The sequence below is a fragment of the Molothrus ater genome, chromosome 3 (genome assembly GCF_012460135.2).
Source record: "Molothrus ater isolate BHLD 08-10-18 breed brown headed cowbird chromosome 3, BPBGC_Mater_1.1, whole genome shotgun sequence".
NCBI lineage: Eukaryota > Metazoa > Chordata > Aves > Passeriformes > Icteridae > Molothrus > Molothrus ater.
In genome coordinates, this window is record NC_050480.2 from 36,338,811 (window position 1) to 36,357,239 (window position 18,429).

Below are 18,429 nucleotides of genomic sequence, written 5' to 3' on the forward strand. Positions count from 1 at the left end.
TTTTTTGTTTTCAGCAGAATTCACTTCAATGTCAAAACGCATAGATGTTTGCAAACATCTGAAAATGCTTTCTCAGTCTACAATACCATGGTCCCTGTGCTGGTGAAATAAATGGGAGATACAGTGGGAATCACAAACTGCATGGCCAGATACAGTGTTCTGGAACATTTAATAAATTCAGCTTGGAACTCACTGGACAGCTAGTTAGCACCTTTCCTCATAGGATGCATTTCAAATACATAACTAAAATCACCATTGTTCATTTGAGTCTATGAGTGCAATAGAAGAACAAATAATTCCCTTTGGTTAGCAGTCAGTAACATGAAGATTTCATTGCAACTTGTCAAAAAAACCATAAAAACTGAATGAGACTTCAAATGAAATAGCCCAGAAATAAGAGGAAGGCTCCAGTGAATTCAGTTTCTTTCTGCCACTTCTCACTGAGACCAGCAGATGTTAAAAGCTCTTTGTGAGGTCTTGGTAGTCTAGCATCACACGGACACTTTTAATTTGGATGCTTTGAGTCCGTGCTTTTAGCAGATAGAGCTGGATGTTCAGGCTCACTGTACTTCTTATGAAAATTGAATTTTGTTCATATAGGGGCATTTTCCTCCCAAACTTACTTGTGCACATTTGTATGGGTCAAAATCTATCAAGGTGTTGATAAAAGCTGTTCTAACACTTGAAAAAGGAAAAACCAAATTAATAAAGCAATCCCCTAACAAATCCTTTTTTTCTTTTCCAACCAAACACAGTAAAATATGAACCTGTGACCATTTCTCATCTGGATGTCAAAGTCTACAATACCGTTGCTGTACACAATGATACGTGTAACATCTTTACATGAATTAATTGTCTCCCTTTCAAGTCACGCCAATTCAGAGCAAGACAAATGAGATCCAGATTCTTTGCTCATCAGCTAACACAGGGGCCTTCTGACTGTGGACCCTCTCCCTTCTGATCCAAAACACTCTGAATTTTTTCTGCTTGACACAGCTTCACCTGCTAGATGTCCAGTGCAGATGCAGGGAAAGGCCAGTTTGTCTTGCAGCATTGTCCATGCTAACTGTTTTTTTTTAATCCTTACCTGAAAATGTGTTCAGGTTTGTCTAGGACAATGTTCAATCCTTACCTGAAAATATTTTCAGGTTTTCTAGGACAAACCTAGATTCTTCTACTTGAAGAATCTGAGCTGCATTCCAGAGCTACTCCCAAAGCACTGTAGTGGTGTGGAGAGAGTCAGGTTGTGAAGTCTGTGCATCCAGTGAGCTGTCAGCTACTGTTCTGTCAAGACCAAGACATTTTTAAAATAAAATAGTCTGGCTGGTGTTATCTGCAGAACAAGTCAAAGGTTAGAGCCTTTCTACTCAAGCTGCCTAGATGAATCAAGCTGTGCATCCTGGCACATCTCAGCTGGAAACCAGCAGGATTGCTGAGCACAATTCTGCCCTGCTTCTGCATCCTGCTGTCCTGCTGGTGGCACACAGAGCAGGAGCATGAACTTATTCTGGTTGAGGCACTCCCTTGTGTGGCTTCAGGGCATGGGTTCCTCCAGCAGGGAGTTGGGGGCAGACTGTGGTGAACTCCTCAGAGGTTTTACAGAGGAGCAAAGCAGGTTTCTGGGCTTACCTATTTCTAATGCCCACTGTGTTCACAAACCCTACAGACCCTCCTTCCTTCCCCCTTCCTTCAAGTCTCATTGCTATTGAACCCTCTGGAGATGTCAGTGAGGAAAGACTGCTTGGGTTTGCTTCTGAGCTCCCTGGGTGGTGGCAGTGAAGCTGCAAGGTGGAGCACAGAACCTGACTGAAGCTGTTAGTGAAGCCCTTTAAAACCTTGCCTGGTGTTTTGCTGAGCACATTTTTACAGCACGAGCACTCCAGCAGTTTGCCGTTGTAGCTCTGACATTTTGAGCTGCTTTTCCTGGGAAATTCAGCTTCTTAATTCAGATTTGAAAATCCTTGTGTTCTGATCCATCTCTCAGCAGCCTACCTCCCCGACCACCCCCAACAAGCCAGTAGTGCCACTGGAGTGGGCATCTGGAGTGGTACCTAAACCTGACCCCACAGTCATCAACAAGCACATCCGGAAACTGGTGGATGTAAGTATTTGGAACATTACACTGGTCTAAGAGAATGGTGAATTTGATATTTTCATCATTATAATCAATTTCAAGCTTATAATGACATTGTTATGGTTGGGGTGAATTTCAGACATACCCTAACAAATTTGAGCCGTTACTGATAGCTTCAGAAATATTTATTTCATTCCTGCAGTCACCAATGGGACTAGTAAACAGGTTTCTGGGTGCAAAGGAGCAGACTTTCAGAAGCATCTGGCTGCTGTTTAATAGGTTTGTCTAGCAAATATAAATTCAGAGTGCAAGTTTATTTTCTGCAGCTCTAGCCACATAGCCACAGCTGAAAAGAAAGCAACTCAGAAACAAGGTCTCATACATTAATAGGTCCAATGAACTTTTCTAGAAACTCTATTTCTGATTTTCAGCTTGCTGTTAGTTTACTGTCCAGAGCACGTTATGTATGGTAAAGATAGCGTTGTCTTGGTGTCACTTTAAAAATGTGAACACAAGGTCACACAGAATTAGAGCTGAGATCTTCTAGCTCCGGTTTGGAAGGTGATGTGTTGTGCTAGGTAATGTAAACAAAGCTAAACACCTCCAGATTCCTTTGGAGAGACAGAACTTTTCTTTTTTCTTTTTACAAATTAATAAGTATCTCCGGGAGGAGCTATTAAATTCTGATTTTGTTTGTGTTACAGATCACTAATTGGGGTTATGTTGTTAAGATAACCTAAACAAACTCTTCAGTTCTCTCACCCAGATTTCAAATATAACTTGTTGTTTATTTTTGTACATGACCTTTTTTAAAAAAAGTTTAACTTTTCTTCTAATGTGGGATGCCAGAAATGCACATGCTGTTCCTGAATTGCTTTTGTCAGTGCCATATGTGTTGATAAAAATGACTCCACATCCAAACCTCTCTTTGATATCTTGTTAAATAGGAAGTCTGCCACAATTCCTTAATCTTTCCAGAATGTGCTGGGTGGGAGTTTATGTTTGTTCCTATAGTTGAGGGAGTTGCAGTTCCACATTCCACAATTTTGGCCCGGTTCAGGACATGTGATTTGAGTTTGACAGGATTAAAACATGGTTTGGGGCTTTTATGGATACAGCTTACTAAAAGGCTCACACCACTCTACAACTGTTTTCACTTTGCCAGTATTTGTTGTTTACTTGCTGCTTTGAGTTGTGCTTTTAGCCATTGTTTTTATTACAAAAAGTGTTGAATACTGCTTGGGTTTGTGTTTTAGTTCCGTCTTTGTGATGTTTTTTTAGGTCTGCCAGTCATTTCATAGAAATGGGTTTCATAAGGTTCTTGTTAAAACAGATGTAGTGTCCCTAGTGACAGGGACACTACAGATGCCTTTCAGGGGTCTTGGTATATTGATGTAATGTCTTTATCAACAACATTTTCATCTAATGAAGGAGCCTGTACTTCACTGTGTGCCTCTCAGATAGCCATGTTGACTTTGATACTCATGTTTTTCCCATCAGCATCACACATGGCTTCAACACCAGAGATGTTTGCACATCTCTGCAAACAGGAAGACAGAATACAGTGACTCCTTAGCAGCTAAGGAGGACACCCATCACTTTATGTGACATTTAAATTTGATCCCATGTCTGTTTTTACTTAGTGGTGGGTTGGGGTGGGTTGATGGAAGAGAATGGTTGTTAGGCACAAATTGCTCATGATTGGGGTGTCAAAATATTAGTAAACAAAATAGATTGAAACAGTACTGTGGCAGAGTAGAGGTGACCACCTGAGAAAAAAATGAAGCCAAAACCATCTGAAATACTCATGGGAAAGCTGCTGTTGTTTTTGTTTTATTTCTTTCTTTTTTTTTAATGATTAAAAAGTATACTTAATGAAGCAAAGGGAATATGTCATAACCTGGGGCAGAATTTTAGTGACATTTCCATCAAAGAAGAAAAAGTAAAGCAAGAATAATTATGTGTGAAGACATGTGGAGGATCATCACGAGATAAATGCTGATGTCAAATTTCCTTTAAAATCAGCAACTTTTCCCATAGAGTCAAATAATATGCATATTGAAATACTAAGGAAAATAAAAGGAATAAAAGAGATGCAACAGAGCATCTGAATAGCTGAATAAAACACTGGTTTACATGTAATTATATTGAAGAGGCTGGTATAGACTCAGGATAAACTAGATAATAGTACAATAATATTTTTTTTTCTCCCCAGTCTGTCTTTAGGAACTACGATCACGACCATGATGGTTATATATCTCAGGAAGACTTTGAGAGTATAGCTGCCAACTTCCCCTTCTTGGACTCTTTCTGTGTACTGGACAAAGACCAGTAAGCTTGGATATCTCTTTGTGGTGGCTTTTTTCCCCTTTTCCTCAATTTGAAAATTCAGAAAATACATATATTGAAGAAGCAGTGCTCCCAAATTTCTTGTGTCTGACAAGATTACTGAAAGCCAAATTCTGTTATCATTTAAATTCCTATACTCCAGTCAGTTCTTTAAGTCCTAGGTTGGAGTCCTGCTTTACCTGGTAATTTAAAAATCATTTATGTAATAGCTTAATGACAAATTCCTGCTGGGACTGACTCAAAACCCTAGAGTATTGTGCAATTACAGTGGAGATACTCTGCTCAGGCCAGAATCAGACTGTACAGCACATGGAAAATGAGTGCATGCAGCAGAGAGGGGGTAACAAATACCCTAGAATGTATATGTATCACCCATTTCCTGGCCAGTTGGGCTTGATTATTCTTGTTATCCAGAATCTCTTTGACTGTGAAGGCTGGTGGCCAGCCAGAGGCATAACCTTGTTCTGTGTGAGCAGTAAGTCAAGTTCCTTCATTTAGTGGCCTGGTCTGTGCTCTCATACCACTAACAGGTGAGATAGCAAGGTTTAGTGTTACTGTTTAAAGAAAGATAAGAACCACAAAGGCTGTAAGGGCTTTTTTCCTTCCAGGTCTGTTGCAGCTCTTTCAAAGGATGTGCTTTGTGTGCTGCATGCTTTCTGCAGCGAGAAAATGCCAAATTTTTCAGTGCCATGAGCAGTGACAGATCTACTCTACTTAGTGACAGATCTACTCTACTTTTTATTTCCCTTACAGAGATGGTCTTATAAGCAAAGAAGAAATGATGGCTTACTTTCTGAGAGCTAAATCACAGTTTCAGTGTAAAATGGGACCGGGGTTTATTCATAACTTTCAGGAAATGACATATCTTAAACCAACTTTCTGCGAGCACTGTGCGGGATTTGTAAGTATGATTTTAATAATAGCATATCTTAAAAACAACTTTTAGCTTTTAAAGTATATAAGGTGGAACTGGCTCCCTACATTGCTAAAGTATCTCATAATACTATCTCATGGCATTCAGAAGCACAAAACATTTACTCGTGTTGTAGCTGTGCTATCCAGTTTTGATTTAGTGGTTTCCTAAAACTGCTGTTTGTAGGAATTTCTGTTGGGGGGGAGACAATTATGTTAGCTAAAGGATGTGAGAGACTATATGATTAGTCTTACTTGGTTTATCTTCAGTTCTTTAATTTGGCTTGATTTCCCATGTAAACAAGCTCAAGGGAAAATAGATGTCTGGAGCAGAGGAGGTAGATGAGGCAAAAGCTGTTGTTTCTCAGGAAATTGCACATGGCAACCTAGATATGTTCATAATTCTCTGAATGGCTGTAACAGCCCTAATTTTCCCCCTGTTGAATTAACAGATCTTCTAATTTGGTAAAGAAATCAAAAGTGCTTCCAGCACTTTTACAATAAGAATTTTTAGAATTTATTAGTTGGAGTGGGTTCTTTTAATTTGCTTTTTCTCTCAGCCATAACTTACCAGATGTCATTTATTAGAGTGCTCTCTACATATCTGCGAAAGGATTGGCTTTGTGGACATTTGTGCTGCTTGTAAACCTTCTCTAAGTATTCCACTTCAAACCAAATGTAGTAAAGAATCACTGTGATATCGAAGTTACTTTAATGGACACACTTGGCTGAAACCAAATGTCCACATTTAGACAGCTAAAGCAGTAGGGGCAGAGGGCCATGTCCTCTGTTTGTATGTGGCTCACATAACAGCCTGTAAACTCAGGCCCTGTCCTGCTCTCCAGAACAGATAACTTTATTCCATCATCTTTTCCACTAAGCAATATTTCTTCATGATGGTTGAAAGTAGCAACAGCAGCACTGCAGAGTGCAAAAATGTGCCTCCTTTCAGCCCCGCCCTGGTGTTCCTGCCCTAGCCCATGCTCCCATTTTCCACTCACATCTTCTGCAACGCGTCAGTTCTGCTTGGGTGCCTGAAGCCCCTGTCGCAGCCGCTGCCGCTGATTAGCACCACGGGCAAGAAGGAATTCCGCCTATTTCCGCTGGAGCTGCAGGAGCCCTGGCTTCTGGTGACATGGTCAGTGCTGACGTAGGAGTGTGCTGCTGGCTCTCAGGCTGACAGCTCCAGCAGACCCACGGGGCAGGGGCCTGAGCCTGTTGTTCCAGGCTGCCTTGGGAAGACGTCATTGCATTCGTGACACTCGGTGCATGTTTGGAAGGCTTCCACAGCAAAGCAAGGCCCAAGAACTGCCCTGAAATGTCCTCTCCTGCAGATATTTTTCTCCTACTTCAATTTTTATATTGGCCATTGTTAGATTTTTCACGTCTCCCTGATTACATCCAGCGCAGGAATGCAAACGACTAAGGGGTTGTACAGGAAATGGAAATAAGGTCATTTTTCCTGTCAGCTCACTGAAGTCATTGGCATTGTTCTGTGGATGAGTTGGGCTGATAGGACAGGAACCAACTACAGGATCTGCTGCATATTTGTTCTGCATTTCAGTGCTACTCATCCACGGGTGGAAACCCAATTTCAAACTGATGCACTGATTCACAGTCAAAATAATGTGCACTGACCGTGCAGCAGGATGAATTGACATGACAGTGCAATGCACACAGTGTGTGCACATGACAGTGCAATGCACACGACAGTGCAATGCACACATTAGAATATTACAAATGCTGAAGGTCAAGCTAACACCTAATGCCATTAAGCAGCACAAAGTTGATATGCCCATGGCCAGTCGCAGTTCCGTCCCAAAGCTTGAGTTGCACCACATGGCAGGGTGGGTGACCGGCTGTCCTGCTAAGCTTTATAATCTGAATTTGCACAGATCCTCTTACCTTGGCAGCAAAGCTGTGTCAGACACATTCTAAGCTTTAGGTCAGAATTCATGACATGACACTTCAGCTAAGCTTCCACTGCAGTGTGTAGCCACAACAGTAGTGGCAAATTTGAGGGGGAGGAAGGTACAGAGATTAGAAGGTGAGGAATGACTAGAGAGGCCTTCAGTGGAAAGAGATTAGAGCTTAAATTAAATAAGTAACAAGAAATCTGAGAATACAGGTCATCTCTGCTTTTTCAGGAGGGACTGGGGTGCTCCCCTGTTGCTGCCTGAGCACAGCAGCTGTATTCCCTGTGCACATAAATGGCATTAGCAAGAAAAGAATAAGCCACAGACCTTGTGTGGACCCAGCTTCCACTGTTGTGCTTTCTGTTCTTTTGTTCACCATTCTTCTACCTTGTCTAATCTATTTCTGCTCTCTCCAGAGCCCCATTTTTGCTTGCTATTTCTTTTGTGCAATGAGTGGGGTGGTTTTCTTTTTCACCCAGAATCTTTCCATTATGTTTGTTTTACTCTTTCCTTTGTATTCATAATGATCTTCATCTCTTCCTTTTGAACCTTTCTTTAATGGCCATATTCACCCCCTGCTCTCTGTGCATGGATACTTAGAGATCTGGTGATGAGCCATGCACAGTTTCAGTTGCCTGGATGTGCTCACCCTCCCTAGTGAATGAGTTCAGGAAAAAAAACCATCAGAGTCCCCAGTTTTTTTTTTCCTTTTATGCTGGAGTTAGAAAAACTGCTCCTTCCTCTCACTGCCTCTCAAGAGTGGAAATTCTTGTTTTTATTATGCCGTGGCTGTAGATACGATGCTGCTGAGTACATAGAAAACAATTTACTAGGGAGTTTCCCTGTTTCCAAGCAATCCTGCTCATGTGGCAGTGAAAGCTTCCCAAAAGTGGGACCACACACACTGGCCCTTGGATGTTTAGCATTTGGTAGTTGCAAGTGTATGTTGACAAGAACAGCTTCTGAGGGAAGGTAAAGATGGAATTTAGTGGCTTTTCTGCCTGTTTCATTCTTCATCTGTTTGGGTTGGGGTTTTTTTAAGTTAGAAAAGGCAGGTGCACAAATCAGATTGCTGTGGCTAGGTGTGCTGGGAGCCAGTATGGGAACCAAGAACCTAGTTTTTGTCCCCAGTGGTCTTTTTTTCTGCTCTGTTTGAATGTTTTGGGTCAGTGATGTATCTGGAGAATGGACGTACACAGGAAATTCTCCTGCAGATAACATTAAGGGAGCCTGGAAGCAGAGTGTGCTCTGCTGTTTTCATTGAGCTTGATATGATAACACATTTTAACCCATTCCTGGAAGCAAAAGTCATCTGTGTCTCTCCTTCTCTGGTAGCCCCATTACTACAAGTAAGTAGCAGAAGTAAAGGAGAAGCCACACAAGTCTTATCACAACTAGAGGGGGAGGTCTGCCTGACAGGAAGGGTGTTAAGAGCAGTTGTATCCTGTTTGTGCTTTTGTAGCCATTGGTACTTCCTCATTGTGACCTTGTTTTCCTTCCAGCTTTCTTTTCTGATTCCTTGACGTTCTTTTGTCTTTCTTTGCAGCTCTGGGGTATAATCAAACAAGGCTACAAATGCAAAGGTAAATAAATACTACAAGGATTTTTTTCAAGCTATGGGTGGTGGGCTGTAGTACAAGTTAGTCAACCATACCTTTAACTGAAATGGCATGTGTTCAAACACATCTTGCATCTACATTTGGTATTGTCCATGAGCACTATGAAGTTTCACTGCATTAGAATGCACATTATTGCATTAGAATGCAGTAGGAACGCGAAGATTCTGTGGGATAAAGGTCCAAAGCAGCCCCTGATTCCATGAGCTGTAACTTTCTACCAGTAGAGACCTTGTAAATTGGAAAACCAAGTGTTCTTATCCTAACACTGAGAGATCCTGAAATATATGCCCTGAGACTTGGGTCAGGAAAAAGTCTGCTGGCAACAGTTTGTACATCCATGTACATCCATGCACCTGTAGTGAAGCCTACATGCAATTTAATAGTGGCTGAGCTAGAATAGAGAAATATTTAATTCCTAACTGGCCAGCAGGTCTCATTCCAAGACCTTCTTCAGACACTCAACTCATAAAAAATGCTAGAGCTCTTACATCCCTCTCCTTTGCCTTCATAAATATTTAATTTCTTATGCAGTACTTGTACCCTATTAAGCAGGTCAGACCATAAAGGGCATTATAGTGGTCCTCATTGGCTTTTAAATCCTGGACCTATTTGTTTCTCAAGCAGCCCAATTCTGGCTGAAGGGCACTGTTGATTTTCACAGCTGTAGCTGCCTCTCAGTTATTCAAAGGGGAAGATTCACATTTGTACTCTTTTCACTTAGGCTTACATAGACTCCAAGGAAAAGGTAAAAGAATTCACAGCAATTTTTTTTAGGATACACCATACTCCTGTCTCTCTCTCTCCAGCCACAAACCTCTCTTCCTCAGAGTGGGATGGGAAAAATGTCCATGGCTAAATCAACATATGTAATTCAGATATTCCTGATTACTTATCTATCATCTTAGAAGCTTTGAAAGGGCTGGTTGCAGTCTATAGTTTTATTGGTAGGGTGAGGAAAGGAAGGTAAAGTTTTGTCACACCAAGCTGTAAACTCAATCTGAGATCTGAAAGTTGAGCTTCTGTCCTGCATCACTGCCTGTAGCATTGGCCCAGTGGAGACTGAGCAAAAGTGGTTCTGTAAAGTCAAAGTTACAGGCAATGAAGCGTGAAAGTAGGAGAGCAGAGCTGCTCGTTCAGATCCTGCAGTGGTCAACAAGTGTGAGGGTGCTGCCTTTGTTGCAGCAGCTACCAGCTGCTCTGTGTTCCAGCATCACTGCAGTGTGACACCCATTAGAGATGAACTCTGCCTTCAGCACAGAGCTGCCATCCTCTGCTTGAACACAGCAGGGGGAGGGAGGGAGTTCCTTCTCCCAGGTGTGCTGCTTACTCCAGCACTGTGAGTAATGAGATAAAAGCCAGACTGCATGGTCTGCAAGTGATAGAAGGAGTCCTGCACTTCAAGAGAGGTCTTTAGTGTATCTGAGGGAGTGTGTTACCTTTGAGGCAGAGAAGGGCAGAGCTGGGCATGGGCTGCTGCATTAGTCATAAGAACAAGGTGTTGGCAGAAAGCAGAACTCTCACCCATCATGCCAGTGCTGCTGCCCTGAGCAGAGAGGTTCCTACAGCAGAGCCATAAATGCTTGATATTTAAATAAATTAAATAAACCTTGACAATGCTCACCTAGAACAAAATGTCGGGCTGTGGAGCAGCAGAAGAGAAATAAGGGAGATGGGAATTTTTAAACAATGGAAAAGGATATAGAGGAGAGCGAGATTGTGTTTGGGGCACATTCTCCACCCTTCAGCCATTTCTTGCATGTAAGATCCATACTCCAGCCACACTTCAGATAAATGTACCTAGTCATGATGTATCCAGTGATTTAAATCCCAGCAGAGGTTTGGAGTGCAGGTACTCAAAAAGTCTTTTCTGAGTGGATGATAACTTCCACAGAGCTCATTCCTGTGTTAATGTTGCTTACTGAGCTACTTAGACTATTTTTAACTTACAGTAGTCGACACTGACCTCCAGCAGTCCTTCCAGATGCTCAGGGTACGGATGCTCTGGTGTCTTCTAACCAAACCTGCTTACTATAATGGGCCCTGCTGGGTCAGATAAAAGCCAGCCAAATAAATAACCCCCCCTCTTGGTGGGAGCAGAGCAGAAGTTTTATGTAGGGCATACACAGGATCATATCATTCCACATCTCTTCTTTGAGACTATTTTATGATTAAAATATCATCTTCCCTCTTGTCTTCTGCTGCCATTTTTCTACAAATGGCTGTCATGGAAATGATCCATTTTTTTTTGTAATGCCCTTCACACCAAATGATCCATTTCTGTGACACCCTTCACAACTTCTGTCAAACTTTTTGTTCCTTCAAAGTCCTTTCTTGGTATCTGCCTGCTAATAGCCCTGAGGGATTACGAGATAGTTGTGGCTTTCCATTTGATGACTTGACAATTCCTTTTTTTACAGATTGCGGTGCCAACTGTCACAAGCAATGCAGAGACCTGCTTGTGCTGGCATGCAGGAAATTTTCCAGAGGAACTTCAGTAGGCAGCAACCATGGGTCTCTTCCTAGCAGTCCATCTCTGCCTCCAGGTGAGAACAGTATTCTTCCTGTTTTAAACCATTTCTGGAATCCTCTCTAATGGCCAGTGTCCTTGCTGCCATTTTTAATTTTTCCTTTGCATCAACACACAAAGAGGCACTTGTCCTTTTTTCTGCACTATGGCTTGTGTTCAGACCTCAAATTACAGCATCTTTTTTTCCAGCGATGGCTTTAGTGTTCTAGTGTCCTAAGGCTCACTATCCTCCTTACTGGCACCTCTATCCCAGCTGAAAAGAAATGAAATGGTATTTCTCCTTTTTTATCACTTAGGAGCAAGGAGACGTAGGGCACAATTCTAGCATTGCCTTATGCCCTGAGCATGCAGATGGTGAGACAATAAGATCTGTGCACACAGTGTCAGAAACAGTTTCCAAGTAGCACATGGATATTGCTAATTATAGCACTGCTTCATACAAGGGGTTACCTCCCCACCCTCCCCCATGTTTGTTAACTTTTTGTAAAGACCTTGAAGCAGAATACTTAAACAAAACAATTCCACCCTCTCTTTCAGTCCAAGATGAAGTATTTGAATTTCCCAGTGTTGCTGCAGAACACCAAGACCTTGATGGCAGAGCTATCACCCTCGTCACTGGCTCTTCACGGAAAATTTCCGTGCGGCTGCAGCGGGTGACCACCAGCCAAGCAACACAGACAGAACCACTCTGGCATGAGCCAGGTTGGAATGATTCAGGTTCCCACACTTTCCCCAAAATGAAGTCCAAATTCTACGGAAAAGCTGGGAAGAGCAAAGGCTTTGCAAAGTGGGAGAATGAAAAGCCCAGCATGCAGGCTGATGTGGAGCTAGAAGCCGAGGCCCCACAAGATATAGAGGATCACAATGGAATAGAAACTCTCCCAGAAACACAAGAATCCGAGGTGAGTTCCAGAAGAAGCCAAAGCAGTTTAAAATCTGCTAGTCTGAAGTCTCATAAGGTTATTTGATGGATTTCAGGGTGCTTTTTCATTCAAATTTGTAATTGCTTCTTGCACAAGAGTCACTTTCAGAAGAATGCTAAATCATCCATAGATCCCTGTTTTCTACACTGCACTACACGTGTGCTACAACACTGTAAGTGGCAGTTTGGGTCCTGGTGTCAGCGTGTGCTTTTTAGTAGTTGGTACTTCTCATTTTGAAAACCATTAAAGTAGCCTGGTGGATATCTGGCCATCTTTTGTCCTGTTGTACTCTTGCAGTGCACAGTTCAGGACTCCATGAGAGAGCAACACCCACAACAATTACCATTCTGACAAATACAGGAATCCAAGCCAGGGCAGGGTATTGATCTGATGTCTGTTGCTGTCATCCATGAAGTTTATGCTTCCAAAGCCTCATGCTTTTATTGACCTTCTCTGCCAGCATGTAAATGCTTATTTTCTTCTGCTTGCAGGATAGCTGATTGCTCACCCTGAAGCACAGAAAGCTAAAGATGACAACTACAGCAAGTGTTGATGGACTGTCACAGACCACATTTGGCCATAAGGAGTGTTCCCATACCTCATCCTTTTAAAGCCAACCATTGCCCTGTTTTCTTAGCTGAAAGGTGTTATAAGGCACTATTTATTTTCTCACGAGTAAGCCATTTCGATGAATATTGCACAGCCACAGCAGAATGAATCTCTGTGCTCAGTGTTTTCTCTTGTATGACTTCCATGGAAACTTCCTCTATGTGCCAGTGAGGATATATTCAGCCTTCTTTAAAGGCACTGCATCATTTCAGTATGTCTGCCAGCAACAGCAAGGGTGAGGACAGAAGCCAAGCATCCAAGTTTGTTCAATAACACTCCTTTCCCGAGGCTTGTCATGATCATTTAAGGAAAGAAGTAGGTGTGTGTGTGTGTTGATTAAATCTCAAACAAAAATCTCTCACAAAATACTCTATACTGAAATTCTTCACGCACCTGGGATTTTGAATTTTGGCCGTGTTTACATTGCTGCAGTGAAGATATTGGTGTTCAGCACAGTGATATCGGTTCCCAGACTGGGGATCCTTCAAAGAGGCAGCAGCTGGCTGAGACTGAAGGAATTCCAAGACACTATGTGTTCTTCTATGGAGAAGGGTCATTTTTGCCAGCACTGATTATGGTAACATTAGCATGCAATAAACACTTTACTTTTATGTGTGTGTGTGTATTTGTGTCCATGTATGTATGCGAGTTTGGTACTTTTCTCTGGTTTAGAAAGCTGTACATGTTGAGACTAAATGTTCTGAAGAGCAATCTCCAAATCAGCAGATTGCTAAGGTAGGATCTAGCACCTGAATTATAATGGTCTGGTTTGAAGTTGCATTTCCCAGAACTGTTAAATTATTGAAAGAGGACAGCGCTCATCTGGAAAAAGAGATAAAAACAAAACACCACAAAGCTCAAACCTGAAAAACTGGCACACGTGTTGGTCTTCTTATCCCACCTCCCCACAAAAACAGGGCTAGGGAGTGTGCATATGTAGCACACGCTCTGATTTAAAACCCAGTTATAAGATGTCCTACAAAATCCAAGTTATTGCACCCTTCAACATGTTATAAACTTTCAAGATGAGAGTAATTTCATAGACTTCCCTAACACAAAACTGACAGCTGCACTCCTCTGTGGTAATTTGACTGTAAACTGCACTGGGACTACTTGATACCTGCCCAGGTTTGCATCCTGCAGGTTTGTTTTCCAGCACAAGCAGTAGCAATAGTAAATGGTAAATCTGTGGAGACAAAAAAAGTTTTTAAAACCATTCTCTTTACTGTTGTAAACTCAAGAGAAATAAGCACTCTTCAGGTTTCCAAACTAGGATGAGGGCCAGAAGCACACTTCATTCTTATGCTGCTGTGGGCAAAGAGCAAGCATTAGCAAACCCTTGGTGTTCATTTCCTGTGGTGGGTCAGCTGACGGGTCACTGCCACTGCTACCGTTACAGTGCCCGGCTTGCTCACAGTGAAAATGCTCTGCTGGAGAATTTGAATAGAGAAATTTGGTTACCATCCAGGCTGTTGATGGAGCTGTTCAGATAAGCCTCTTAATGCTCTATAAATGAAATGTTCAGAGCAACTTCATTCTTAACATCACGTAGTTTTGACCAGCATTTAGTCTGTAGACCTCAGCTCATTTCTTGCAGGCTTTTAAAAGTCATTTGTAGCTCTTGACTTACTCATCTCATCAATAAATCTCTTGCAAGCCTGGAAGCTTCAGTCAGTTATATGCTTACCTCAGCAGCAGTTGCAGATCAAGGATAGTCTGCAGGCCCATACAACTGATCCTGCTAAGAAAAATATTGCAGCCTCCAAGGAGAATCACAAAATCATCAAGGTTGGAAAAGACCTCTAAGATCAGCAAGTCCAACCTTTGACCAATTACCTTGTCAACTAAACCATGGCACTAAATGCCACATCCAGTTGTTTCTTGAACACATCCAAGGATAGTGACTCCACCACCTCCCTGGGCAGTCCATTCCAATGCTTAACAACCCCAACCATGAAGAAATTCTTCCTGAAATTCTTCATGAAATTGAGAAGGAATAGGCGAAAATTTCAAGTACCTGCTACAGCTGGAAACCCTTTGCTTCAGGCATTTAAGGAAGGGGAACAGAGTGTGTTGTTGGCAGCAAGTGATCGTGGCCATTGAAAACAAGAAAGATACTGGGTAGAAATGCAGCCATTTTTCTCACACACACACACCTCTCACTGCCCAGAAAGGAATAGATTTATCTTAGACAATGTAATTATTTATTAAAAAAGCATTCACATGCTGTTTACAGAATGTGGATCTCCTAGTCCACAGCAAGAATCTGAGTAGGGAGAGTTCACAGGGCTTGGACAAACATTTTAAGAAGTTGCTATGAGCTTTTTTTTTTCCCCTGTGGGGAGGCCTGAATATAGGAAATTTAGAAAATCTTTTTCTTTTCTTATTTCAAGTGGACATCTTTTTCTGAACAGGGGAAAGACTTATTTTCACAAGAGTAATTTTAGTTACCCAATCTAGGCGAAGGAACAAAGAATTTCTTGTTTGCTCTAACTTAACAAAATGCAGAAAGCATCAGCCATCAGAGTTCCTGCCTGATCTATGTGTCTCTGCTGGTCTTGGTGAAATCCTGCCTGCTAGAAGTACAGCAATTCCAGGAGAGTGTCCAGGAGAAAGTATGTCATAATGACAAGAAGGCTGGATTAATGAAGTAGCTAAAGTCAGATACAATCCCAAATGATGCTGGATACTTCCACCCCATCCATTCTCTCTCCTGTCTCAGGATCTTTTAAAAAACATGGGGGGAGACTGAGGGATTGTTTAAGAAACAAACTCTCCAAAACACCACACAGAGGAAAGAAGGAAGATTGTGTCAAACCTTATTTACAGCTTGGTCTGCAAATGCCAAAGAATACAAGCAATAAGAGTAGGTGAAAAATGCAAGTGCTTGGATAGACCCTGTAAGAGATTATTTGGCTGTTTGAGCCAAACCCACTAGGACTTTTTGTGCTTGTTTAAAACCTCTGCAAAGCCTCATGTTGCACATAAGAGAGATTCAGCTTTGCTTCCAATTTTATGGAGTAAAGTGCTTGAGTGCTTCTCAAGGAGTCAGGGGGACATCTGGCTCTCTCACATGGAAATGCAAGGTCAGGTTTGAACCCCAGCTCTCTCCTCTGCTCTAAACCTCCCCAGAGTCTTGCCCTCCTCTGCCCCCCACACCCAGTCCTACTCAGCTTTTAGGCTTTAAAAGAACAAACCCAGCTTTACAAAGAAACAACTTCCTAGACAGAAGCCATCTTCTCAAAGGCACCTTCCTCAGGCAGGTGAAGTCTTGGGCAGGGGCAGGGAGAATATACTTGCTGACCAGAACTAGTCTGAAGCATGGATTTTCCCCAGCTGGGAAAGGTGAGCCATTTTCCTTTCAGTACAGCAGATGAGCTGAGCTGCAGAGCAAGGTTAGGGGCAGCCATTTCCTAAAATGTTACATTTTTCCAAAATTAAACAGCCCGTCACCTCTGTGAACTGTTGCTCAAGGACTCCTCTACAGAAGTCAAAGGGAAAGCATGCCCGACATGCCCCCCCAAGGTCTTCCTCATGGGAAGCCCAGAAGCCTTTGGCTGAGCAGCCACAGGAGGATCCTTGCAGCCTTGGATACTAGTTCCAGAAGCTTTAGGCAACTGTATGGGAAATACAGATTTCACATGAAAGAAAGCTGCATATGAAGTATACTGGACAGAGGCTGGGAAAAACCAACAAAACAAAACAAACTCCACAAAAACAATCAACCCAGAAAACCCCCAAACAAAACAAACCTCACCAAAAACAGAGAACACAAATAACAAGACAGACAAAGAGTAAATGCAGGAAGAAACACACTAAGAGACCTCTTTCTCTATGTGACACCAAGAATGGAAGGGATCTCAATGGAGGGAGGGAGGGAGGGAGGGAAGGAAGGAAGGAAGGAAGGAAGGAAGGAAGGAAGGAAGGAAGGAAGGAAGGAAGGAAGGAAGGAAGGAAGGAAGGAAGGAAGGAAGGAAGGAAGGAAGGAAGGAAGGAAGGAAGGAAGGAAGGAAGGAAGGAAGGAAGGAAGGAAGGAAGGTTGGTTGTTTTTGTAGAGAGAGAAACAAAGGTTTGTTTGTTTTGTGACTATAATAGCACAAAGAAAATCTAATCAAGGTTTGTTTCATTCAACATCAGCCTACTAACAGATGAAAATATCCATACAGCACAAAAAATAGCTCCAAGTACTTCTCAAGAAAGCCTTGACAAAAGAGCTGGCAGGGTCATTGCAGAAATGGATGCAAGTTTGGAAAAAGTTTTTGAGTTATCAGCACTGATCTGGATTTTCAAAAAAAGCATTGCAGCCAACGGGGTAAACTCATTGGAAAATCCGTGTGCTGCACTTTAAAGTGCTGTTTACAGCTGTGGACAATCTGGTCCTAGGAGACAGAAAAGCCATCAGCAGAAGGCTACTGCTGGGGCAGTATGAAATTTAGCCAAAAAGTCTGCTTTTTCCATGAGTGGAGCTAATGCCGGAAAGTTTAAAGAGGCCTTATCACCTTCATCTCTGCTCCATGTGTGAAAACGAGTTATGACCTTCCACCTGCCCACAGCACAGGCAGACTCCCTCTTTCTTTGGTTTTACAATAGTGTTTTCCTACTTTTTGTACTTGTTTTTCTCTCCTGTGTTGTGGGAAAGACCCACGTGGACAAGAGAGGAAATTACTGGACAATAAAAGGGAAACAATGACACTGACAGCAGTCAGAGCTATAAAAAGCACCAAGTAAACACAAAGGAAAAATATTTTTTCCCTTCTTCCCTTGTTTGTCAAGCCATTAGAGCTGTGACTTATTTTCAGCCAAGGAGGGGAGAAGGCAATGTTTACAGCTGGTAACAGCACTTGCTTTTTCAGACTTTGTCCCCTTGAAAAGTCATAACCTGAACCAAGCAAGGACATGAGTATGCCAAGAGCCTACACAGGGGAAACACCTTGGCATACTGCTCTCCAATCACAACACTGCTATGACTTAGGTAGTCTAAGGGTTTGCTAGAAAAGCAAACTTGGGGTTTGATAAAGCAAAGTTCAGCACTAGCCAGCTTGCTTGGGACTGCTAAATCATGTTCAACACCTTAAAAATGCATTGATACATCCATATCATTCCTGTTGTCCAGGGAAATAAGAAGTTCAGAGAGCAGAATCACAAGCCTAACAGTCAACAACACTTGGACTCTCTACTGCAGTCTAAATATGGCAGAACTAAGACTAAATTATGTGCAACAAAAAGGTACCTGAGCTTTTGTTTGCAGGTCTTCATTAACCTCACAGGGAGCTGAATCAACTTCCAGTACCACAAGAATTGACACAAGCCTTTTGGACACTCAAAAGCCATGAGATCCCAGTGATAATCCTTATTCCCCACTGCATTCTTTCTACTTCAGCAGTTTAATTTTCATTTTCTAGCTGCATAACCTGTCAGGGAATATTCCTACACCACAGGACTTGTCAAGCTCCAACCACTTCTCATAACTATCTACTGCCACGAATCTTGCTTCCCTTCT

At 42.2% G+C, this 18,429-nt stretch overlaps 1 protein-coding gene across 3 annotated transcripts in view; it reads left to right on the plus strand.

The window, feature by feature from the left end:
- RASGRP3 (RAS guanyl releasing protein 3) overlaps positions 1 to 13,540 on the plus strand; it is a 58,879-nt gene extending 45,339 nt beyond the window's left edge. For all 3 annotated transcript variants that reach the window (XM_054514434.1, XM_054514436.1, XM_054514435.1), the window contains 7 exons: positions 1,985 to 2,101; positions 4,290 to 4,405; positions 5,177 to 5,324; positions 8,798 to 8,834; positions 11,288 to 11,413; positions 11,935 to 12,299; positions 12,812 to 13,540. In XM_054514434.1, coding sequence (XP_054370409.1) covers positions 1,985 to 2,101; positions 4,290 to 4,405; positions 5,177 to 5,324; positions 8,798 to 8,834; positions 11,288 to 11,413; positions 11,935 to 12,299; positions 12,812 to 12,820 — 918 coding nt within the window. In that variant the 3' untranslated portion in view covers positions 12,821 to 13,540. The remainder of the gene's footprint in view (positions 1 to 1,984; positions 2,102 to 4,289; positions 4,406 to 5,176; positions 5,325 to 8,797; positions 8,835 to 11,287; positions 11,414 to 11,934; positions 12,300 to 12,811) is intronic.
- The last annotated feature ends 4,889 nt before the right edge of the window (positions 13,541 to 18,429 follow it).